General features: G+C 39.8%; 1 protein-coding gene across 1 annotated transcript in view; it reads left to right on the forward strand.

The window, feature by feature from the left end:
* Positions 1-25,974, forward strand: part of LOC110952640 (protein diaphanous homolog 3-like) — a 165,909-nt gene extending 139,935 nt beyond the window's left edge. Inside the window, 1 exon segment of the mRNA XM_051944694.1 lies at positions 24,384-25,974. Within this exon segment, the coding sequence (XP_051800654.1) occupies positions 24,384-24,751 (368 nt within the window). The 3' untranslated portion in view covers positions 24,752-25,974.
* The last annotated feature ends 1,060 nt before the right edge of the window (positions 25,975-27,034 follow it).

The following is a 27,034-nucleotide window of genomic DNA, read 5'->3' on the forward strand; positions in this document are numbered from 1 at the left end:
GCTATATGCATTGGAGGCATTGCTTCTCTCACTCTCTTTCTCTCCCTCTCCCTCTTGCAGTGTCTTTCTCCTTCTGTTTCGGTCACACAGTTGATCAGTTGGATACACAGGCAGCTGCCCACAAAGGGGTTCACTGGAACATCAAAATTATTGATGATTATACAGTACATAAAAGCAGTCTATGCATTAGAGTATTGAATTCAGAGTGGAATAGCAGGGTGGCAAAAAAAAAAAAACGGTTTTGTTTTCTGTCTTTTTTGTTGTTTTTTTATGTAAGCTCCATAATCTCAGATTGATAAGTGAAAGGATGTCAATTTTCTTTCTTTCCAGCTCCTCAAAGGTAAAGATTTGTTTTTACTGTATCAATATTAGTTAGTGAGACAAAACAAGACACATATGTAAACAGTGATACAGTAATGACTTCAAAGACAGAAAATTGGCTTCCTTTCACTTGTTGACCTGAGATATGCAGTGTATGTACATGTCACCTAAGTAATTATTTTTTCTGTGCTTCAGACTTTATAAGCAAATAAACTAATAGTCAAACAAGAAACTAATTAATTTATAATAAAAATAAATAACTGATATATCTTCATCTGCTGTTAAAGTAGTCATCTTGGCACTCAAACAAATTCTGAGGTAAATTTGGAGTCTCAGTTTATTACAGCTTCACAGCAGCTTTCATTGACTCAGGATTTGCATATTGTTCATTACACACTGCACAAATGCATGTTTTGCTTGCAGCTGTGATGGCAAATAATATAAAACACCTGCAATTTCAGTTTCATTTTCTCAAGCGTGCTTGTAATTGTCCAGCTTTCTCCCTCTCTCTTAGTTATGGCTCTCTTGACGGAGCATCTCGTGTTTCCTTGCTACCCTTAATTAGCGGCGTAGTAAAGAGAAGACAACGTTGCAGTTTTAAAAATGTTAGTGGCCATTTCTATTTAGAGTCTGTTAGAAAGTACAAAAGAATAATAAGAGGCTCAGGAGGCTCAGACATCACATAAAGTCATCACCTTTTTTCCCTGTGTGGAGCACTATCCACACAGAGACTATTCAGCATATATATTTGAGTGTCAGGGTTTAATTCGCCTTAGTTCAGTTCAGACACCAAGGCTTCACAGAGCGCTTCCCATAAAGGTGATGAATTAAGTCATTTGGTTGGGTTATTTTCTTCTGTTTCCTTTGATCCGCAGTTGAAAAAAGGGTTCATTTGTACCTTTCAGGTAGCCTTCGTCTTTATTAGTTCTCTACTGAGTTTGCATCGTCTTTGTATTTTAATCTCATTCAAGGTGTTGCAACAGCGTGCTAAGAGATTTTTATTATCAGGAAATGTCCTCATGATGTTTTCATAAGGTTGTAGTTTGATGGATATTTCCTTAAAAAAAGAACAGGAAATGCATCAACTGTTCAGTTGTCAGCTGTACATCAGAGCTGTGACACTGAATTTGAAAACGTGGGACTGAGTGTTGTTTTGGAAGGGATCCTGTGACTTTGCTGCTGCTTGTGGAAGGCGGCCCACGCTGACACCACAAACCCGTTACCTTTGCAGCATTGTTACAGTGACAAGCGGTGAACTGGTAGCCGTAAGTTTGTGATTTCTCAAGGAGGATTAGACTCAGCCCAGGTTGTGACATGGTCAACACCCTGATGACAAACTACATAAATGTGAGGAATCATCCATCACACACAAACGCATACAGCATGACCAATGTTGTCCCAGTGCCCCAAAGCAGAAGCTTTGTATGTGTTTATGGCCTTAAGTGCTGCTGACAGGTGAAAATAAATCCCACTCTCCTTTTCTCCTTCCTTGTGCCTTTTCAGCCCGTGCACTTTTCCCTTCTCCTCTCCTCACCTGGTTATCGGTTTCCATCATTCCTGCTTTCCCTTTTTTGCTTTTTCATTTTATCCTCATTGTGTCTTCCTGCTGTGTGCCTCCACCCCGCAGTGTCATGTATTCCTGTTTTATATGCTGAAAGGCCTTCCTCTTCTGTGAGGGCCTCACAGCTCTTGTAATTTGAAAACTGAACTCTTAAATTTCAAACAATCTTACATGCCTACAGCAAGTTCTTTACTTCCCATCTATGCATCTGCAGACATGATGAAGACCTCATCCTCCTTGTCTTCAGTATATTCAAATACCAAAGACTGCGGACCAAAGGCATTGTGCCCATTTGCCGCTGAAACACCTTTTGCATGACAGATAGTGATAAGGGAAGGAGGGAGAAAGAATAGTAACAAGGGAGCTACTGTCAAGATTCATCACAGTCCTACTGTATAAAATGCCACAAGCATTTTGAAAAAAGAGCCACAGAGGAGGAGACATTTGCATGATGTGTGTCTGTGCATGCTTGTCTGTGTCCTGGGGCCATTTTACTATTGCAATACTGCATGCGTACAGCTGTTTCAAACAGGTCATATGATGGAGTTCTAATGAGATCCAGCTAGTCCAATATAAAGGATTGTGTATTGGGAACTAGGTGTCTTGCTCCTGTTGTTATAGTGAATGGAAAAAATATATGTGTATAGTGAGAAAGATTTGTATCCATGCATTCAAAAAAATGTCTGTACATTCACATGTACATAGGCGATAAAAGGGCAAGGTGAAGAAGAGACAAAAACGTCACCCTTTCCCAGCTGTCCTTTTTCCTCTGCCTTGCTTTCCTTCCTTCTTTGTTTTCTTTGTGTTTTATTCACAGCAGTGACCGTGTGCACGCTGAGTAGAGAATATGAGCCCTCCAAAGATTATGTCTCTCTTTCTTCTCCTCCACCCACCTATGGCAATGAACCATTAGTAGCCACCAACCAGCACCACAAAGCAGCCTGTCCAGAAGGTGTCTGTGTTGACTGTGCTGGTTTTGTTCCAGGTATAACTGTTAATAAGACGGTGTGTATGTGCTGTATACCTCAGTGGAGTGTTCGGCTTAGACCTTGATGATTACGCAGTTCCATCCAAAAATAGACATTTGTAGCTCATGTTATAGTTTCAGAGAGAGGGATAAAGAAAGACGTGTCATTTGCAAAGCCTCCAACCTCAGTGGAGACACAGCCTGCATTCAGAAATACTGCTTAATTATAAATATTCTCCTGTCATTTTGTTGTCATTCAGACACAGTGAATTTTGGAAATAAGAGTTATGAGTAGGTGAGTTATTCAAAGTGTCACGTTCACTATTTATTAGCCTTTAAAGCATTTATCCCTAAAAAAATTCTATTCAGCATATTTCTGACTCGCATCTCTATAGCAAAAAGGCACCCAGCATATACTGCTTGTCTCTATATGGTTGTAATACCCAGTCTGTGTGTGTGTGTGTGTGTGTGTGTGTGTGTGTGTGTGTGTGTGTGTGTGTGTGTGTGTGTGTGTGTGTGTGTGTGTGTGTGTGTGTGTGTGTGTGTGTGTGTGTGTGTGTGTGTGTGTGTGTGTGTGTGTGTGTGTGTGTGTGTGTGTTCTTGTACTTGCTACATTGTGAGAACCATTTTCTGCATTTAACTATCAAAGTGAGGACATTTTTACAAAGTGAGGACATTTTGGCCGGTCCTCACTTTGAAACAGCCATGTTTGAGGGTGAAGACTTGTTTTTAGAGAACAGGTATGAATTGAGGTTTGGTTAGGGTAAGGGATAGGGTTAGGCGATCAGTTGTGATGGTTAAGGCTAGGGTAAGGCTCTAGGAAATGCATTACGCCTATGGATGTCCTCACTAAGATAGAAGTACAAACGTGTGTGTGTGTGTGTGTGTGTGTGTGCAATATTTAATAAACAGCCCTGTGTTGTTTCACTATGAACTTTGAGCTCTTTGGCAAACTAGCACACATTAACATAGCTGTGTTTCCCTCAATTAAATCATTCTCAATGTAAACTGGTCCAACACCGAATCAGTGTTAATAAGTAACCGCATTGAGATATTCATCAGTTAATTCATTAATTTCCTCTGTGCACATCTCTCTTGCCCTTTTTCCAAATTGTGTTTTTAGAGACATGTTCCTGGAAAGAAGTGTCACACTGTAATTAATAGTGAGCCAAAATCATGATGCTCCTCTGGGCTAGTCTCTGTTTCACTGGCCTCAAAGAGCAAATACTGTCCAATATTGTATTAGAACAAAACTTATATTAAGAAATTAAAACGTTTTGATTCTAATAATGACAGCAATTACTTTGAGGACGCAGAAAAAATCTTATGACAGAAAAATGCAATCATATGTTTATATTTGTATAGCTGTAAGACCTCACTCTTTTCTCAAATATTTTTTCTAGCTTTCTAATTATTGTCTAAAGTTTTACCTCTGTCTGTCCTGCTGTTGTCAGAGACACTTCTGAACTAACTGTGACTCCACAGACTCATGGACTCATCCTCTCTGTCAAGCCATGATGTTTAGCCCACGAGCGTCTATGCGAAAACATAAACATTGACTAAATAGTGATAATCCATTATTGTTATGTTTTGTAGTTGCTATAAACTTGTAGGTGTTAAATACAAGCTGCAATGGCATGAAGATGTCTACTTCTGTCATTTCTCAAACCCCCACACAACTAGATAGCCTTCCAGCTTTACAAGCTTGTGAGAATGTGACTGAAGTGCTGCGTACATGCACAAACCAATAGTCGTCCAACTCAAACTTTGTATCATCATGCCCACTCACTGCCTGCCTCTTGCTAGGTGAGTCATTCAGAAAGAGCAGCTTACTGGCAATCCACCAGGTTTATTTATTCTCAAGAGTTGCTTCTGCTAACTCTGAAATGTCTCAGACATGAGCAAAGTTCTCCAAATGTGCTGCTGTTGATTGTAAGAGTGAACACAACAGTGTTCATGTACTCCAAGCATCTAGGGAACTGAACACCCAATGAATTGCTGTTTTTATTGATGGCAATGTGACCATAATAACAGAAAAGCCTTAGTTTTCACACACACTTGGCTAATCAGGCTGTTGCTATTAGTTCTGTGGAGATTATAAAGCTGAGTCACATTCAGAGATGGTGGAAACTAAACAAAGATAGTGCATGGATTAATACCCTCTGTGTACACATGCACTGCATTTTACCATAGCTGAATTCTCAAAAAAAAAAAAAAGCTGTTCTTATTCATTTGGTTCTTGGTATTAGGTAGCCAAACAAGTATGAAATGTTAGACAGCAGTCACTTAATAGCCATTTCCTAAGTTGCAGCTGGACAAACTCCTCATATATACGTTTTTAAAAACACGACTGTGCTGTGAAGTTGCCGTACATTTACATGTAAAACGATCACTCAGAGAGGAAATTAGAAGCAATAGAAAGTCTCACCCACTCATTCAAGTCGGGGTCAGCTGCCTTGGTCAGCTGGCTTTCTTTGTGCTGTAAATTACATATGCAGAGAGAGTTTTCTTTGTGAAAGTTTCAGGAACAGCAGCAGCTTCAGACACTGAAATGACCCATTCAGAACAGGGCTAAAACCAAAGCTGATACAGTCATGGTGAATTGAGCCATCTTTGCAGTATTTTCAGCTCAATAAATATGAGACCTTTAAGGGCTTTGTTATCAAACAATTTGGTATAATTAACAAAATAAGAAGCTTGAGTCGAAGCATTCACTGTGTTTCAGCACCATCCATCTACATCTGAACAAGATTTTTGTTGCACACCGGTCCTGTATGTGTGTATGTTGTACAGGATAATACTCTAGGACTTACCGGATATGTAAGCTGGTTCTTCTCCTGTTATCTTCCTTCTGGGTTTAGAGATGTCTGATTATGTCCAGACTCAAGCAATTCCAATAACAATGTAAGCTTGGCCTCCTCGCCAAGTGGTTTGGCAGATATGAAATCAGTGCAAACAAAATCTGATTTCTGCATGCCCAGAGCTACAGCCTCGCATTACTGAAGTGACTACTGTAATTGTAGTCATGGATGTGTTATAAGCCACATTTCAGGACATGTTTTGCCGATACTTCGGTCAGACCCCATTCCACTTACCCAGTGTGCTCCTTCTCGCTCATTGCAATTGCAGCTTTACTTTAACCCTCGCATGTCTTCTGTTTACTGCATTAAAGCACTTATTGCAAAAATGCTGCTGTAAAAAGATGAGTTTTGTGGATGACTGTGATGAGTGTTATCTACTGATGTCACAGAATTGATTGGTGTGTTTCAGTTAGCTTACAGACAAAAAGACTCATCGAAATACAGACTGTGTGTTTGCAGGTTTGTGGTTAGTGATGTAGCTTCACTGTCTCATCTAACTGGCAATGTAGTACTTAGAGATTTTCATCAGGACTGTGATGAAGTCATCTTAATCAAATGAACATGTTATTTACTATCTACAGTTGAATGAGTTGATTAGTGATGCACAGCATCTTTAAAAAAACGATATTAGCAAGCATTTATTATAGCCATCACATTTGCACCCATTGGATTATTATTCTTTAAACACCTGATGCTTGTTTTTTATTAAAATTATAGAAAATATTTCTGATTTCTACTCTTCTGATGGAATCTGCTGATGTTGTTGCTAAAGCAAACTGCTCAGGTTGGGCTAGTGTTCAGTGATAGATACCTTGTTTAATCATTTCCCCCTCTCTCTTAGTTTGCTGATAATGTTAGGATTTAAACTGTATTTTTTATACATATATTTGTTATTTTCTCGCTTGCCTATTTTTTTTTCTGCTAAATTAAAATGAGATAGTTATAGCCAGAGGAAACTGTTAACTAACTTTTCAAAGCAGTCAAAAGACAGCACACATGTGCCTACATAGCCTTTCTCGCGCCTCCTGTTTTATATCTCCTGTCTGATCAATGCTAGCAACAGACAACAGCACCAAAGCTTCACTGATTGTTTCCAGACAGAGGGTGTTGCATGCTGTCATGGTGCTTTGTCTTTTTTCAGAAGTTATTCGCTGTTTGTTTCCCCCCTCGATTTCTTCTTTGTTTTTGTGTTTGTCTTGCGCCTGTTTGCTGATTGGTGTTGTGATAATTACAACTAGGATTGTGCTGCAGGCGCTCCTGTATGCTCTGATGTCTCACACTGAGCCATTGTTCTTTTCATTGGCTGATTAAAGAAAACAAGCACATATCTAGCTGTTATTTTGCACATTCGACTGTGCTGAATAAATGGCACAACTGTGCAGGTTTATAATGCAGGTGTGTTGCTCGTGTTCCAGCACTGATTCCAGTCAGATCTAGAGGAATAATATTTAATATACTCAAAATATAGTATAGTTTAACTCATACCTGCGTTGACACACACACACACACACACACACACACACACACACACACACACACACACACACACACACACACACACACAGAGATATATAATCTCTATGTGTGTGTGTATATATAATCTCTGTGTGTGTGTGTGTGTGTGTGTGTGTGTGTGTGTGTGTGTGTGTGTGTGTGTGTGTGTGTGTGTGTGTGTGTGTGTGTGTGTGTGTGTGTGTGTGTGTGTGTGTGTGTGTGTGTGTTTGGCTTTGGCTTTGGCTTTTAATTTCCTGAATCCAGTCATATGTATGACTACTTGAGATGCTAATGACAATAATTCCATTATTTTTGGAATCCCCTTCTGTTAATTACAATAAAAAACAAGATTCCTTCATCCAGATAACTTGAGTAATCAGTTTCATCCATCATCATAAATTATTCTATCATCATAAAGAGCTGTTCTTCAGTTGGAGGATGAAGCATCATTTTGATATCTTTTTGTTGTTGTTGTGGATAAATGAAGGCAGTAATTCTCCCTCCCACAGAGAGTGCCATGTCATCTTTTAGTAAGAATATATCAGTGCTAGATGTAATGTTACGTGACATCTAATGTTACCTGGGCTGTTATGCATATTGGCAGAGTTAAATTTGGTGTTACAACTTTATTTCACATATTCAAAGTTTGTCTTTCCTGAGATTCTGTTTCACTAAATTTCTTAACAAAATATATGTCACGTAAGGCGGCAGAGTGCACAGTTGCTGCTTTTATTTCTTCTCTTCTTTTGAGCAAAGGGTGGTAATGAACTGAACTTTCACAGAGCTGACAAGACTGGCAGTTACAAGAGAGGGAAACACACAGAATAACAGACATGATTAGCTGCTTTAAAAAAGATGTGCTCGTCATATCATGCTTTTATGACACAGAAATGCCAACATCGATTCACTGCGATTCCCTCCCAGCTTTGCCCTGATTCAACCAGTTTGAATCGATGCAGCTGTATCTTAGACATTAAACCCAACTCATCGATCCCACTTGGTGAATCGTGACACCCTCTGTGTGCGTGTGTGTGTGTGTGTGTGTGAAGACACACGTGTTTGCTTTGATTTATTTCAAGGTTTTCTACCAAAGAGAAAGCTGAAAATGTGGATTTTAGGCATGACCATGTACAAGGACTACCTTACACAACAAACACTGTCTGCTCCACATGTTTCTGTAGGTCAAGGCTAACCCGAACATTGAGCCAGCCAAACTATTTTGTGTGTGTGTGTGCGCAAGGCCAGAACTTTGTCAGCAGGACCTTTTGTGAGTCTCTAATTGCAGATGCAATCATGTATGGATGTGTGCCCATTTTTATTTCAGGTTTCTCTTTCTTTTTGTCAAACCTTTCACCATGTTGCAGCCTTTTTGGCAGTAGTCTTCTCCCTGCAATTTACAATATTAACCCATTCTATTGTCCACACTGCTGCAGCCTCTGCTGTTGAAACATACAACATGTCTGAGGGGAGCATGGATTGCTATGGGTCCCAAGGGAGCTTTCAGAACGAATGAGATGGATGACACACTTACAGTAAAGCGGTGCACTTTTCCCTGAGGCCAGATCTGTTAAGGATGCTTTTGTGCTAAACCATCAATACATGCACAGATATTACACAGATGTGCTATACCACTGATGGGATTTTTGTTCACCCTGGAAAGTAAACTAAAAAAATAAATAAATTATTACCCCACACGTACCATTTATGTGCCCACATACATTGAGGTCACTGCCACAGGTCCCACTCTGCTTGAAAGTTATCCCCTGGGTGTTTGCTGACAACTAGCTGCAAAATGGGGCTTCACAATTTAAATGGTGGTTCCTCATCTGAAGAGGACACGCACCTCTGCTCAGCCCTCAATTGATTAAAATCAATATGTTCCAATCTCATCAGCGCCACTGTCCTTGGCTTACTGATGTCTGTCTTGCGCAGGACTTGGAGTGTGTGATGAACTACAGCTTTCTTTGGGCAGATCCATACCTTTTGAGGTGGTTGAGTTAACGTTTTCCCCTGAGCAATGATATGTACAGCCTCCCATTTCACAGCATCATTTGTCCGCTGCATTGATTAGAGCTTCATTGAATGCAACCAAGCTGACTGACCGTCAGTTCTGAGTGCACAGACACGCGTGGCATTTGAAAGAAATGAATTTCACTTCTCACACTGTTCGGAATAGCTTTTCCCATTTGCATGTGTGTGTGACTTGTGTAAATGTATGATTATATGTTCTTCGTAGAGATGTGTAGCCCACTGATGCATGTATTTTTAATTGCCAGGCCAGTGTAAGAGTTAGAGGAAGAGGCCCCTGGACAGAGGCAGAGCTAAACTCAGCCATGCTGCCCTGTCACTTAATTTGTTTCCTCTCAGACTGCCTCCCTCACTCTCTTGCTGTTTCTGTGTTTCTCTCCTTCTTCCCTCTGTTAGTCTGAGTGGTGCTAGCTGACCTTCACTGGGACACAGCCATGACTCTAATTGCATTGATATGTCAGTGAGCTCAGATGGTTGCAGGAGAGCATAGCAATATTACCCCACAGCACTGTGGTGGTGCCATGCCAATGTTTTTTTTCTTTCTTTCTTTCTTTCTTTTCACTGATGACTCACAGAATCAAGCTGCTGAAATGGAATAGACAGTCCAACACTCGCACATACATAACACTTCAGGATTTCATCTCAACGTGATGCAAAGGCAGTAGCTAGCTTTGTGTGTGTGTGTGTGTGTGTGTGTGTGTGTGTGTGTGTGTGTGTGTGTGTGTGTGTGTGTGTGTGTGTGTGTGTGTGTGTGTGTGTGTGTGTGTGTGTGTGTGTGTGTGTGTGTGTGTCTCCAAGGCGCAATAATCACTTAAAGCCCCTCAACCATAGCACAGATTGCAGAAACGCATGCAGCGCCCGTGATGTTTCTGATGGGATGTTTTGAAGCTTGGATGAGTAGCCACTGCTTGTTGCACTTTTTTTTCTAATTAGTGAAGCCAGAAATTCCTAATTTGTCTTCGCTCTCCCCCAGTTCACTAGTGTTTCTAAGCAAATGCCCCAAACATGTGTGTGGAAGCATTTACTTTGAAGCAGCTTCAGGAAGTGTTTGGTTTATAGAAACAGTACAACAACATCAAAAACAAACAAACAAGCAAAAACCGTGTTCGTTCCTGTGCACATGCTTTTCTGCTTGCTTTTATTCTTCACAGTTTTTACTCCTTGATGTACCAAGCCTACTGGCGGGATGTTTATTTTGTTTTTCATCCTGCTTTAAAGTTTTCTTCTTTAAATGCTCAACATTGAATCGTGGTCAGTATAATTTGGACTTTTTGACAAGAATTTACTAAAAATACTTTGTCATGTCAAAACAAAAACAGTCTTCTACAGAAGTAGACAAGCCCTCAGTAGATGGCAGAACCACACCCATGCATGATGCTCTGTATCAATTTTGATCATCCTACGTATATCCCTTCCTATACAAATGATGCAATATGCAGGAAATGTGCTAAGTGACCCCTGTGACCTTGACCTTGATCTGGTGACCTCTAACTCCACAAGTGAGCAGGGGACCTTAGACCGATCTTCAGTGCCAAGTTTGATCATCCTGACTTCAGCACTTGCAGAGATATTTGAACGGACATACACACACACATACATACTTACCCAGCCAGATACCGAAGCGAATGCAGTAACCCCGCTGACGTGTACGTCAGGCGTGGTTAATAATGTCAATTGATTGAAATATAAAAATTAAAATATGCCAATGCAGAAGTATTCACCCTTTTCGAGTCAATATTTAGTAGGTGCACTTTTGTCTGCAGTTGTTGCACTGACCCTTGTTGGATAGGTCTCAATCAGCCTGACATATCTGGACACACAACTATGCCTTATTCTTCTTTTTAAAACTGCTCAAACTTTGTCAGGTCGCACAGAGATTGTGAGAAAACAGCTCTTTTCCAGTCCAGCCACAAATTCTCATTTGGAGTGAGGTCTGACTGAGCCAATCCAGAACACTCATCTTGTTGTCTTTGAACAATTTCTGTGTAGCTTTGACTGTATGCTTTGGATCGCTGTCTTGCAAAAAAAAACAAAAAACAAATCGTCTCTTATGTTGCAGTTCTCTTGCAGATTGCATCAAATTGACCGCCGAAATTGTTCCAATATTTAAGTTCCTTCATTTTACCCTCTACTTTTTAAGTCCTCCAGGGCCTGCTACAAAGAAGTGTTCCCACATCATGATGCTGCCACCACCATGCTTCATGGCAGTGACGTTGTGTTTATGATGACGTGAAGCGGCGTTTGTCAAACACTGTGTTTGATTGCCGAATAGCCCAATTTTGGTGTCAGAGCAAAGAACCCTTTTTCAAACTGATGTCAGAGTCTCCCACATGCTTCATAGTGAAGCTAGAGTCAACATGTTTTCTTCAGCAAGTGTTTCAGAGAAGTCATCGTTGTCTTGGTGGTCGGCCATACTAGTCTTTGTTTTAAAGACAGTCTGTTCCAGGCACACATATGACTTGGAAATTTTCTTGAATTCATCCCCAGACTTATGCTTTTCAGTCAGCTTTTCACTGAGTTGTGTGGAATGTTCTTTTGTCTTCATGGTGTACCCAAGACTATACCCAGGATTCTCAAGTGACTGGACCTTCCAGATAAAGGTATCTTCATACTACAATTACTTGAGACTCATTCACTGCACTACTTGTGTGACTTCCAGCTCCAGTTGGCTGCAGTTCTGTTGAATTAGATGAGTCACTTTGAAGGAGATGAATACTTGTGCAATCATTTGTTTTGTGTTTTTTTATTAATTGGCATTCATATGTTTTGCAATTTATCATGAATTTTTTTTTTTTTTGTAAATTCTTGTTCAAATAGTCTAGTTAAGGTGCCCATGATTCAATGAGGTAAAGAGGTGAGGTGGTATTTTTTTTTAAATCAGTACTCTATTTCATAGTACTATCACCGTGTTTTTCTGCATCTTTGGTTGATGCATTGCCTCCTCTTAGTTTTAATTCTGGTATGGGTTGATTTGATCTAATTTTTTCCCTGCCAACTAGTGGGTGGCTGTATGCTCCTGCCCACAGGCTTTTTGTGCTTTTGTGCATGTGTGTGTGTGTGTGTGTGTGTGTGTGTTTGTGTGTGTCATGTTTATTCATCAAAGATTATATCTGAAATCAAGTGGAAGCATAAAATTAGCATATTGTACATTTTAGTCACTTGATAAAAAGCCATTTCCGTGGTCTATATTAGTAGGTCTGGTTAGACTCCTTAAAAATATTGTCATTGTTTCATTTTAAATTGAATTTCCATCACCATACTTTCAATGCCATTAGGCTTAAATAGGGTGAAAATTTGTCATTACCTACCCAGCGATGCACAGTTAATGTATATGAAATACAATACAAGTTACAATTGTTTTAGAGTGGCATTACTTTTCTTTGTTATATTTCAGTTATCTGATTATGTAAATGACTTTAGTTGCATTTTTAAAGAATGTTATTCTAAAGTAATTCTGTGTTCTTCAAACGGTATTTTCAGTGATTTACTCAATGATTTTTTTTAAATCGCATCTTCATATGTGAGTGCTGTAGCACATTCCAGACAACATTTGCTTTAAGCTGAACCTCTTTCTGTTTAACAGTCACTATTTGACCGGGTTTATGTACAATACTTTCAATCTCAGTAGAAATAATGAATATTAAGCCTGTCTTAAAACTTTTAACCCTTTGATGCGCACTGTGGGTCAGGAGATACCCATTTTCCATTGGATTTGGGTCACTTTTGAACCATGTTCTGCATCAACGTGGTTGTGAAGAGAAATCTTTTTTAAGAATTGTTTAGAAATATTAGAGAAAATTTTAAAAATCCACTATCTTTGAAGTAATTTACTAAACACGACATTCACATTTTGGTAGAAAAAACAGTTTTGCTGCCTTTGTATGTTGATCAATTGACATATCATATATGGTGACATACATCATTTTTAAGTGCTGATTGACATGTCTGACCTGTGTATCCTCTATTGTAGGAAATCATTATTTGGAAGGACAAATCTAAACATCATCATGGACTTGACGTCACTGAATAAATCTCATACAGCTCCTTGATTTGGGTTGACTTTAATCATGTCTAATCAGTCACTGATGGCGTTTCTGTTATGCGCTGCATTGTATATATACGTTGTTTTCTTTTTGCTGACAAAAGTTTCACTTGATCCGCTGTGAGGTAAATGCATGTAATGGATATGCTGGATTTTGTATAGGACATTATAGGTAGATGAATGCTTAAATATGTTATCCTTTCTTTACAGTCAGACAAAGCCTGTCCAGGGACGCTGTGGGCATAGTGTGGGTGAAACTCACTTTTTTCAACACTATCCATTTCTCACGTTCTGATGAGTCAGTGATAATTCTTTTAAAATTAGTCTGGACTGCTTTGATCTGACTGAGAATGGGCAGTCAGTAGCAGGCTGCATTGCGGTCTGTCTCGACTAATTTTGCTGCTTTTTGACAAATCTTATGTTTTTTTGCTCACTTCTTGAAGAAAAAAAAATCTATTCTATTTTGCAGTAGGAGAGAAATCGAGAACCATTTCTTCTACCTGGTGGTCTATGTGACTTTCGCAGAAGAGGCAGATTTGAAGGACAGCTGAGGGTTGAGAGTTACAGCACCAACAAAGGAAAAAAATTGTGATTTCCAGACAGCGCGGGAGAAAAGGGAAGCGAATGAGATAAAAGAGGCAGTAAGAAGTGTACAGTTGTTTGAAAGAGCAAAACCTGTGTTGATGGAGACAGGCTGGTTACCAGATGGGTTTTGTCAGAGAGAGAGAGAGGGGAACAGAGAGAGGGAAATGGTTAAGAGATGGAGGCTGATGTGGCTGTCTGTAATGCGATATGGCAGATGCGATTTTATTTTTAGGACACAAGGCCCCAGAACGATAGGTTTTATAGGGTTTTGAGTGGGTTGATCTTTTTAAATATTCAACTTCAATGAAATATGGAGCATGACTCCAGGCTGTTTGGAATTCATAAGTCTGTTTGGCAGGACTGGCCCTGCATATTGAGAGCTGTCAGAGTGTTCAACACAACCCTTCAGCTGGCAGTAGAAACAATGGCAAAAAAGAAACACCTTAGTCGGAATACAAAAGGGACAAAGAAGGGATGTCTTCCATTGGAGGTTGAATTATTTAATCAGCTTTTACTGTTAAGACAGAAGTCGATTCTGTCTTGTTTTGCATTTACGGGTATGAATGAATGATGCCATCCCAATGAAACCGTGTTGCTAGATGACCATTTGTATAGTAACTGAAATGTTCCTTAGATATTTTTAAATTTTGATAGAATAGCTGAGTTTTGGTACTGAAGAAATATTTTTTGATGTCTTATTTGGAGACATACACTTTTTCATAAAAAAATAACATAAACTGCTTACATATTTATTCCCAGTAATGAGACCTGAAATTCTGCTGCTCATTTAAAAAAAAGAAAAAGCTATCTTAAAATCTTAGAAAATGGTTGTGTGATGGATACGGTGGCCTGTTATAGATTATCAGCTTTGTTCTCCATAATTCACATCATCCTGTGTGTGAACAAAGGAGGAGCCCATTGGTTATTCTTCTCTTCTATAAACTTCTCCTCAGTCGACAAGTTTATTAATCCATGTACGCGAATGATTGAAAGCTAATAGAGAAATGTGTGCTTCTATCTGTCTGCGCATTTGCAAGTGAGTCTCAGCTCCGTGTCTGGAGGCGTGTGAAGGATCAATATTTTCCTCTCCCAGTGTGACAGGTGTACACTGTTGGAGAAAGCGGCTGATAGAAACCCTTAGTTAGTGTGAAGTCACTGAGGGGAAATACATATGCATTAGGCTGCGACTGCTGCGGATATTTACCAGCAGTAACCACACACAAACAACAACAACAACAACAGGTAGCAGAGCCTGAAACCAAGACATGTTTAATTCATGACAGATGCAGCAGAGTACACTGGCTATACACCTGTATCAGTGAAATAGCCGGTGCTTATTGGAAAAGGACTGTGTGCATTTGTGTTTGCTTCTAAGCAGTGATGTGTGTCTGTCAGCTCATCTGGCTGTGTTTGTATCTGATGTCTGCTTTTCTGTGTGCATGTGTGTGTGTCTGTCTAGCTATGTGTGTATGTGTGTGTGTGTGTGTGTGTCTGTCTGAGCCACACACAGCAAAGAGAGACCCCAGGATGTGATGCTGTCCCTGTATGAGGAAACATTCTCAGTCCATTACCCTGCATGTAGATATAATTAGTGTAAAGCAGGAGTAAGAGCCCGGGTTGCTAGAACCATCTGCCAGGTGTATTTCCTCTTTGTAATGCAGGGAGGCAGATTTGTTTATACTGTGACGACCTGAACCTCTTCTTTTTTTATTACAAAAAGCATATTTATATTATCACTGACCGTGACCTCTTGTACAGCAGTTTCTTTACATCTTGCTCAGACATACGGAATGCCTGAGATGTTCAATTTCTGCGAGACTGTATTTCTAAACTGGTAATATTAGTTAAATGTGTATTCATTTATCCCTCAAATTGCACGAGATATTTGCCAGCGTATGTAGTATATCATAATTTGTTTGTTTTACTGCATGTAATGTTGAACATGCCTTTAATTATTCACAGTTTTGTGTATATATTGATCTATATTGGCACTATGTCAAACCGTCACTTTTTGAAAAGGCTGCTACGAATGAATTTGTCATTATAACACAGTTATTGACGTGTGGCATCTTGAAAATCGTCATATCGCTAGCATTTGATAGCGAAGAGATTGATCGTCGGGTCCATGAAAACAGAAGCTTTGAATAATTGCATTCTCAATAGAGCATCCTGTGCAGCGTGAGCCTGTAGTGTGTGTGTAGGGAAGCAGTACGAGTGGCAGAGAACCAGGCTCACTTTTGAGGCATTGTTAGACGCACCAAGGCATGCTAACGCAATGTCATGCTTGGCTGCAGCTCACAGTGGCTGGGGTTCACACTGAGGGGCAGAGGACTTGAGGGACATCCAGCTCAGCCCTTTCATATCCTCCTCATCACACTTTTTGGTTTTAAGCAGCAAACCACTCCAGCACCGCTACCAGCTATCTGCTCACTTTGTGATGTACACTTGATTTTAATATTGCACGTTTACTTATGCAATGCAGGTGAAATGTGGTGACCTGTCTGTATGAGCACATCCCTTATGTACACAGCGACGCCTGTTCAAAGGCCATTGCCATCTCCACTTATAGAATATTTAAAAAGATGTAGTCATAGAGGATGGCCTATAACTGCCAAGGGACTGCCCCCATTCTCTCTTTTGAACCAGTTATCCAGGCTCCATTTGCTGGGTCAATATGTAATTGCAGGACTTTTTGTAAACATACTTCACAGGTATCGTAGTTGACATTTTTGCTGTTTTCAGGCCTAAAATCAACAGGGCATCATGTGGATCAGGTCATGTGATTTGGAATTAACACACTTCCTTGGGAGGTGTTTTTGTAATGAGGAACTTAGCTGAAAGTGATTTCTTGGACACAGATACAATTTGTTATGTTTCATATAAAATTTGATATATTGCCAAAAGAGAAATATCCGTCATGATTATCTCAACTTAATTAAAAGAACACAATCAAAACGGCTAATTTTATTATTGTTTAGCTATTTAGAAGGTGGTTGTTATTAAATTTGGATGGTTATTTAGTTGACACTTTAGTGTTATCCAGTCATTTAAAAAAAAAAAAAAAAAGATTGTTTCAGTAATAAATCATTATGGAATCCGTAAAGACATGATCATAATGAACAAAAAAAGCATTAGTTTTTTAAACTTTTAATTAAAATGTATGCAAGATATATTCCATGGACTTCAGAAGTTCCTGTATTGACCGTGCTGCGATCAATGATTACTTTTGTACCGATCAGTTATTTGTGTCGTATTTGACAGTATAATTGGTGATCAATACAGAAGGTTTACCTCATAGCTAGTCACTCATTTGAAAAAATAGGTAGTGTTTATCTCCAAAACATTCTGAATCAAATAAAAGTCTAGTCATGTGCCTACGCTCTAATCAAAAAGCACACAAGCAGAATGTTTTTCTACAATTAGCTTTGATCCTTTACAAATTACCTTTACCAAAGTGGTGATTGTTCACTTTTGTTTGGAATTAAATATCACTGTAACTAAATCGAAATATTTGCCTCTGACATGCCTGAAAGATATAATAAATGCCCTTATTGCTGGGTGCTCTTGTCTGTCTTAAGGGTGGAATCTGCATTTCTGGATAGAGACTGTTGATGTTTCTCTCCACTCTCCTTCCTTTTGTCTTGTCTTGTGCATGCTTGAGCGTTGTGTGATCGATCTGATCTATTTTGTGTGTTTGCCATTTGCAGAGTGAGAGCTGTGTATGAACACCACAGATTTTTTTCAGGATACACATAGAATGCACTGCTGAGGAGATATTTGATGAGTTTACCAAAAAAGTGTGCTGAAATAAAATCATATACTCTACCTTTAATGTAATATTAATGTAATCGATGCCAGAAAATAGTCTGCGGCACGTTCCCAGAGCTCAATCTGACACCATCAAATTGTTACTTTTTTTTTATTAACAACAAATGTAGAACACATAAAACAATATTTTGTTGAGAGCTTCAGCACTGTTTGAATCCGACTCCTCAAGCAGTTGTTGGCTTAACCAAACAAACAAAAAAAAAGACGGTGCTCAAAGGGAAAAAAAACTCAAAAAATCCAGCCTTATCCATAATTACAGACTGGCACACATCTTTTACAAGGCTTTCTAAGGTGTTTCTTTTCCACTAACACTCATCTATTTTTTCGTATTTCCACAAAGATATTTGATATGCATTTGAATACGGGCCTCAGTTACCTATAACAGCACTGGTTTTCACATTACCCATAGGGCTTATTGTAGTGCTCTTTCTACAATCTATCCCCACGCCACTTCTATTCTCTGTCCTATTCTCTCCTTATAACTCCCATTTTCGTACTCCATTTTAGTCTTGTCCAAATTACAATCATTGCCTCCAAATCATGCCACTGTCTTGAGGCTGTTTATTTCGTCCACCTTGTCCTTTTCTCTCTTATTGGCGCATTTCTTCCAAGCGCTGTTCTCCTTCAAGTCCTGTTTCATCGCTTGTTGCCTGTCTGCTCATCTTTATTCCTGTCTGCTGTTTTTTCCTGTGAAAGAGGAGCGAGACAAACCGGTCTGCACGCGCACACACACACACACACACACACACACACACACACACACACACACACACACACACACTTAACTACAACAAACAAGCAAGAGACAAACCTTCAGTGACTGGTGCACTGCCAGGTAATGATCTTTAATTACCGCCAGCTTAATACACACGGGAAAGCTAACGAGCTATCTGCTAGCTCTTACCTTTGAAAATGCTTGCAGAGGGACCCTGGCACATGACACACATTTATGACACCACACAAGTCTTAAATGTCGCTTTCCTTTGAACATCTTCTTTCTTTGTGTACAAAATCAGACAGCACAGAAAACACAGTTTCATGCTTATGGACAAAATAATGAGCCTCTTCTGCATCAGCAGTCTGGCCTCAGGGACGACGTGCCACCTTCATTACAGGAAAGAAACTTCCGACAGTTGTTTGCTGATCTTGGTTTTACTTCTTTAATGTTTATTCAGTTGATCTATTCTGAAATTAAATCAAAATTCAGGCTGATATTCATACATTTCATAAGCGTTGCATTTGCTGCTTTTTTGACTTATTGACCTTATGGACAACTTTTTCTTTTGGCCTATTTCCATGTTTGTTTTCTAATTTCCGGTTTTAAACTTAAGTCAACATTCTTGTGATCTGATGACATGACTCATCCACACCCACTACCGATACAAGAATGAATAACGATGATCATCAGCACAGTTTAGCATCGGACATGCATTATCTTTAGGCTAGATTAACTAGGTTACCATGTGGGAAGCTTCATGTTTATATGGCAAAAACTTTCAAGATCAGTGTTGTCTAACTTCAATACAATGAAGGAAATTACTGATAAATAATATCAAATTTTTACCATTACTGAGATTTTGCTGAAGTAAATTTTTTTTGTTTTTCGGACATTTTAGGCTAAATAATCACAAAAAGCATAAACAATAACTACATTGTTTTTAGTATTAATGTGTTTCATTTGTGATATTGTCTTTAACTGGTCTACACTGCTGTCCAAAGGAAGTGCATCGCCTTTGAAATTGCAATTTCTTACAAACTGAATCAGATAAAATCAACATGCATAGGAGATGATTAACTATTGCACCAAATATTACTTTTTACGATCTAATCACGCTAGACCTGCAGACTTGTAGTCATTCAATTCAATTCAATTCAATTCAATTTTATTTATATAGCATCAATTACAGTCAAATCGTCTCAAGACGCTTTACAGAACCCATATCAAACCCAAAGGTGACAGTGGCAAGAAAAACACCCTTTTAACAGGGAAGAAACCTCGAGCAGAACCCGGCTCTATATAGGGGGGACCCATCTGCCTGCTGGCCGGGCGGGTTGAGAAGGACATTCCTTGCTAGTGTCACAACAAGAGGGCTTCTGATAACATTTTAGCCATATTTACCCAAGCTGTTTGGAATTTGGAATATTTCTGCCTTCACTCTGTGTAAACATTGTAAGTATGAATATGTATGTTTTGTTTATATCTATAGATTCTAGTCATTAATGCAACATTCCATTGTGAATAAAGGGCTAGAAATGTGAAATTTGAAAGTGAAGCACTTTCTTTGAACACCAGTGTATCTGACCTGACTCATACGAGTAAACTGGCCCCAGATGTTCCACTTGTAGACGCAAAGAACAGGGCGAGTAGTCATCATTAGACAGAACATGCAGCGCACTGCCAAGCCAGCTAGCTGTGTTTTGATTTATGGAGGATGTAGAAGTGTGTGTTTGATCTTGCTAACTTCAACTTGTTGTGTCAGTCACTCCGCCGAGAGAAAAAGTCACTTCACTGTCTGTATTTTTGTGAGTCTGCATGACTACTCTCTTCTTAAAGTGATCAAATACAGCAAACTTCATAAGATTGGAGGGAAAGGGAGGGAGCGAGAGATGAGAGGAAAGGCTCATCTGCATCTGTATTTGAAGTGGCAAATGCAAATGGACCAAATGATCTGACAAGAGGAAAATGTGAATTCCTCTCTGCCCCTATTTGCAGATTGAAAAAAAAAAAAGGAACGCTCCGTTTTCTCTATTGGACAGAGCCTTTTACATTTCCACTAAATGCCATCCTATCAGACATGTAATAAACCACCATGGTTCCATCTTGAAATTCCCAGTGATAGTCTGGCACCATTCAGAGCAACGATTAGCCTGTTTTGTTTGAGATTTTACTTGTCTTTTGCTGCAACAGCACCAGTGTCAGTAGCTGGGTAAAAAGCTGTGGGCTTTGAAACGCACAGTTTAAAGACATATTTTACAGCAAAGCTGAGAGCGAGAAGACACACAACAAGCTCAGTCTGCCAGCTCTTTTATCACTGTTTTTCAACAGTTTTTCTTCTCCAGTCTGCCTCCCAGCAAAGTAAAGGACAGCGTTGGACTGAGGACTGTGATGGGCCGGTAGTTTAACACAATCACACTGTGTTCATGGTTTACACGGTGGAAAGTGCCAGTCTCCAGGCTTTCTCATGTGTTGACTGTTTTGCTTCAACCTCTTAGCAGCTCCTCATGTAAATGAGTGTATTGTTATCACAGTGAAGGCAGTGTAGCTTTAACATTCAAAGAAATAAGAAGAAGACAGGCGAGCATTGCTGTGGCCCAGACTTCACTTTCTGTGTCTCTGCTGAGGTTTCCAGCCTCAGCCTGACTACTAACTTCTCCAAACATCAAGAGAGCACAGGCTGGAGGGAGAGAAATGAGTAAAGGCTCATCTGCATCAGCTGAAGGAGCAAATATAAATGTAGCAAATGATCTTAGGTGAGGAAATGTGAGCTCCTTTCTGCTGCCTTTTTGCAAATGGAATAAAGGAAAATGTCTCACATTCTTCTCTAATATTGGACAGGGAGAGTTTTCCGATGAACTACTACCACATTAAGGAGTGAAGATTAACTGCTGCGTATTGGAACATATTGGAAAATCTAAGTGTGAGCGATGCTGCTATATCAGTATGCTGATCCAAATCCAAATTCTATATAAAAAAAGGCAAAGATTGATCCGATTCTGTTAATGACAGAAAATAAATGTCAGAATCTGCTGAGTCTTGACAGCCCAATCCTGACAGAAGAAATGTGCCGTGCAAAATATTCCACAGCAGCTTGAAAGTGGCTTCACCAGTTTGCTCTTTTAAGAAAACAACAAAGCAGCTAACGCCACTTCCCTAAACTGCTTGTGGTCAAAGGCAATAACTGAAGCAATAAGCTTTGCTATTTACAAGGACATGCACCTATTCAGAGCTCGATTTAGATGGATGACCATAATCCTGAAATCGAGGTGAACAAATAACCAGTTGCTAGGATCTAAGAGAAAAAAAGCAACCTTCTTGGTAGGCGTTTTTTAATTTCGCTTTCCTTCCACTGCTAATTGTTAAACGGGAGCTTCGCAAATTTTGAAAAAGTGTGTTCACAAGTTAGTTGCATTTGTGGAAAAATTCATTTTTTGGGGGTCTCCGCAGTAAACGGTGCAAAGTCTGCTTAATTGCTAGAAGTGGTGTCAACTAGAGCTAAAGGTTTCAAATTTGAGATTTGTGACTTGCGTACAGCTCAGCATTGGGCTCTGTGCCTGAATTTGCATGTGAGCTGTGAAGTTTACGTTGTATTGTGCTTCCACAAAGAGACAAATGCGTGGAATTAAAAGATGATACGTAGCTCTGGGTGATTGATGTTTTATTTTTAAGTGGCCAGCAGTGTTGCAGAGATAAAATGGAGTTCTCTTTTATCAAGCAATAGTGATTGAAATAAAAGAAACAAGATGCAATTAAAAATCAAGGTTTTGCTCAATTTCAGTGTACTTGCCTCTTACTGCATCTGTATCAAATTGTGCAAAACATATCTCAATCTGTATCAAGTTGCCGGAGAGGGGTAAATGCACACCCCTATCATCTCAGCATGTGTTCAATAAAAGACTGCGGTTTTGTCTTCAAATTCCCGACCATTCAGAGGAGCAGTTTTGATTAAAATTCTACTTGACTGCTTCTCCTACACAACCTTTGTCAGTTGTTGGTTAAAGGAGTACAACCTGCGAGATAAGACATGTTTTACATCTCTCAGACGTGTTTTACAGCTTAGATGAAGGCATATGTTGAGAAGCTAGCGAGGCTTCAAAGGAAGGGGCAGCTAGGTGTCACAGGCAGGCAGAGTGAGAAGAAACTGAACTTGCCAGCACTTTGATCATGCTCACCACTAAAGGCCAGAGCCCTGTTAAGGAGAAAAGAAATGCACTTTTGGATAAGAGGTCTTATTTGAAGTCTAAATATGTATGTATTCAGACAGCTCTTTGTACTTCTATCCAGTACATGTTTTTCAGAAATAACAATTACCAGTTAACCTAAATCTGCAAATAATTAAATGATAATTCATGCTAATAAATGTGGAAATTAATCTAAATCCAAGATTCACGTTTGAATTTTCGTCACACTTGGTGTCTGATAATGCGCGCACTTTCTTTTGAAGGTGACAGAAATAGTGTCAATTTATGAACAGAAGTGCAAATAAGATGTCGAAATGCAAATTGTTGATCATTTTAACATCAGCTCCAGATGCATTATATGTAAAGAAAATGTGTCTTTGTGGGGCATCAGTAAGCTGAAAGAGGCAGGAATGGTGGGCGTCGAAGTTTTCAGAGGAAGGACGGAGGATCAAGACGTGATCGGGAAATTGTGAAGCGCAAAGGATCGGCAGAGGGAAATAATTGTCATCTGTTGCAATTGAGACTGCTACAACGGGAAGAGGGAGCAAAAAGGGTTAGATAATGAGAGGAGACATGGATTTTCAGCTGTGCTAAATGTTCATTCACAGCAGCAAGGCAACACACTCCAGTCATTTCATCCTTTAAAATCCCCCCCACTGCCTCTTGTTTGCCCAACGAGTTTTTGTGCAAATGTGCCAGTGTGTGCGTGTGCACATGCAAACGCCGGCTTCCTTTGCGTAATTTTGCAGTTGGTTCCTTCTTCTCTGCTCTCTTTCCTCCCTTTATCCTTATTTATTTGTCAGAGGTTGTGTTCAGGGACGTTCCTTGTCATTCGTCAGCTCGGCCCATAAAACACACTGTCATGACTGACTGGCCACGCTCCAAACTCATTACCGATTGGCTGACAGAGCGGGTCGCTCTGTTCTGCTCTACTGTGTTTGACTCCTGTTTGCCAGACATTTCAGGCTCAGGAAACTTTAAATGCGCTGGTGTCTTTCCTTGCGCCACTCCTCTCAGCCTCATGCTCAAGGTCACATGAATATGGATTTACCCTCTCCTTCCAGCGCGCACATACTGATGATGAAGTCTAAGATCTACTCAGAGGGATTATAATTCAGAACGTAGGTCTGATCTTGGCATCTGGGCGTCGCTCTGTTCCACTGTCTGTCTGGGAATGTGTTTTAAGGAATAAGAAAGATGAAGAGGACTTCTGTAGGAGCAGAAAGCTGAGATGAAGAGCCGAGAAAGGAGAATGGATGATGACGGTGGAATCAGGGGAGGTGGAGCTGGGTAGGAGGGTGTCATAAAAGAAAAAAGGGAAAGACTAGGAGATTGGAAAAGGGCAACATACAATGTTATTGAGTTTCTGTTGCAGTTGATCAGCCATATCCATTTCATCACATTGCGCTGGCTCCGTGCCACAGTCTGCTCCTGAAAATTTGTTCTCATCAGTGTGTGTGTCCGCAGTGTGTGTAACCTGCCATGGTGTTTGTGTGCACAGTGACCTCGTGTATATATGTGCATTTATTTTGCATGTGCATATGCGTATTAAAGTGCTTCTGATGCTTTCTGATGGGTTCTCTCATTTCAGCGTTTAGCGTTTGCTGCATCATGGCTGACTACATTATCAAGTCCCTCGCTTGCTTTTTCTCCTCCTCTCTGTCTTGCTTGTAATTTAATCTGTAATCTGATTAACCTCCTTGCTTCCTTTCATTTAACGAGTCAGTCACGCATCACCTTCTTCTACTCTCCTCCCTCATTCTCATAGTTGCTTTGTCTCTTTTTTTTCGCTCACAGAAAACAACAAGGCCCCTTTACAAAGGTCTCGCTCACGGCAGAATATAAATGCGAATTCAGCGGCGGCGAAAGCTCCCCCTGCCAAGGAGGCCCATAACGAGTCTGAGGGCCATCCATCTGCAGCCAGGGCCAAGGTTTCTGCGTGTTCGGAGCCAGGCCGCAGGATCAGGAACATCCCAGGTTACAGCTATGGGCTGAACAGAGAGAGGGTGGTGGAGGCAGAGATGGTTAAAGTGACTGAAAAAGAGACGGAAGTGGAAGCAGACACTCCAGCCTTGCAGCCGTCCTCTGGTCCTGCGGTCAGCAGCTGTGGCACCAACGGAGAGTCAGACGTAGAGGCTCTCCTTGCCAGACTCAGAGCCTTGTGAGGTTCGTTTCTTATCTTTGAAATAATATGCAGCATATAGTATTTTTCTACCCGGAGATTTAAAAACACTCTGAATGTAACCTAAGATTTTCCTTTGAAGGTTTTGTTAACAGAAGGAGAATTTAGTTGTTGAAAGCTGTCAGGCACGAATAGTCAGTCAGCTGTACAATATATTTAAACAATAGTATTCTAAGGAAACATAAATATAAAACTTTATTTAAAAAATAATACATTTTTATAAAAGTGCTAGCGAGTTTGAGGACCATGCTTTTAATGCTTGATGGTACGGATATAAAAAATCTTTTTCCAAAAGAAAGTCCTGGCAGATGGAGCACAAAGCTGGTCACACACTGGTCTGCAGAATGTCCTCAGAAGTTATTTCAGGAAATGCAGACTGAATTTTAACAGTTGTGATTTAATGGAAGTACTTAAACACACGAGTGTCATACATTATAGCCTAAAAGAGAAAATACACCTACAAAGACCCAAAAGGTCTTTATCCGATCCTGCAAAGTGCACTGCCAAAAATGTCTGGCCGTCCTTTACTTCCCAAACAGTGGGACTCTATCATAGCTTTTCACTGAATGTTAAAATGCAATGTTGCTGAGCACTTTTTATAATCAACTAGTATGCAAGAATAAAGCATTTGCTTCGATATTGGCATTTTTACTTCTTTATCGCATGAAATCATCCTACCTGTTTTTGTTTTTAATTACGCTGTAGTTATTTTCATATGAATGGTATTAGTCGAGTGCACATGAAGGCTTTTATTTTCTTCTTTTGTTTTTGGAAGTTAATTGCTTTTCATGTTTCTCTGTCTTTGTTTCTTCTCTTTTGAGGTTTTTGTCATCCATTGTGGGGCTTCTTTTATACTGAAAACATTAGCCTCATTGTCTATATAACTTTAAATATATCTGCAAAAGTTCAATCTATGATTATATTTCCACAGGTTATACCTTTAATTACTGTCATTTCATTTTGGATTTACTCGACTGTTCTTTGCCTCTGTGTTGGTGCTCGGGGGAACAAGACGGAATAATTCTGCAAAAAGGGAATAAAGTCTTACTGTGTTATTGTCCAGAATGTGGCACAAAACAAACTCAACTGTTTTTCTTCTACATTCCTGCACAAATGACTTGCATCTTAAGCATTTTTTCTTGTACCTTCATTCGTACTCTTCACTTTTATAGACCCGTTTACAATAAAACAAAGCTAAAAAGAAAAGGGTTTTCTTTTTCTCTTTGTCATTAGTCACAAAAGCCACATTGTCGGTGTTTCTGTGGCTGTTAGGTGTGTGTTTTTGGTGTCATTCTTGCTTATTATCATCATAGCACTTTAGATGTGATTGATCTGGAACACAAACTGATCTGCCAAAACATTAAAACCACCTGCATGATATTGTCTCATGATGCCAAAAGAGCTCGTACCTGTCGTGGTATGGAAATGGGATGCCTGGGGTTGTCCTGTGGTGTCAGTCACTGGTGGTTAGTCCTTGGCGGTTTCAGGGGTGGGGCTACCGGGGCTCAGCTTGTGGGTTGCTTGCTCTATAGCAGTGATTAAGTAGGTGGTACGTGTCACACATCCTCCACATCTATGTGGCCGCAAGCTGGATGCCCATTTCATCACCTGTCTATGGCCATGATTGGTTTGTGCGGATATTACACGTGCAGCCTGAAATTTATCACCGCAGCTGTGCCGTTTGACATATGTATGACATAGTAATAATCTAGTAGGGAGACACCCACTGTTCTAATAACTGCTGCTTTGGACCATATTCATATCTTCAGTAGGACAGTGTGCAGCAGGGAGCACTCCAAATGTTACCACACGATTCTTCACTGCTCTCTGTCTGTCTGTGAATGTCCTCTGCACAGTATGTTCCGTTGTTCTGTCCTTTATTTTTATTGACATATTTCCACAGTATGAATACTGGACTCTTCTAAAATGTACTGCTATGGCTGAGTAACATATATTACAAGACTTTATAGTGTGCAGTGTCCTTGTAGAAGTTTTTTTTTTTTTTTTAAATTGATGTTCCTCTGTGCGTAATTGGCTGCATGAGCACAGTTTTCATATGATTCATGAATGGATTTGCTCATAAAAGGCTACATAATCCCGTGTACAGATAATAGTTTCTGTGCATTTGGATTGTTACATTTCCCAAATAAAACCCACACCTGACTCGCAGCTTGTGACGAGCATATGTGAACTTTTATCACTTATTTTTATTAATTAAACAAGACCTTAAAATGCAGTGTGCAGAACAGGCCGCCTTTAAAACATA

This window comes from Acanthochromis polyacanthus, chromosome 2 (genome assembly GCF_021347895.1).
Source record: "Acanthochromis polyacanthus isolate Apoly-LR-REF ecotype Palm Island chromosome 2, KAUST_Apoly_ChrSc, whole genome shotgun sequence".
Taxonomy (NCBI): domain Eukaryota; kingdom Metazoa; phylum Chordata; class Actinopteri; family Pomacentridae; genus Acanthochromis; species Acanthochromis polyacanthus.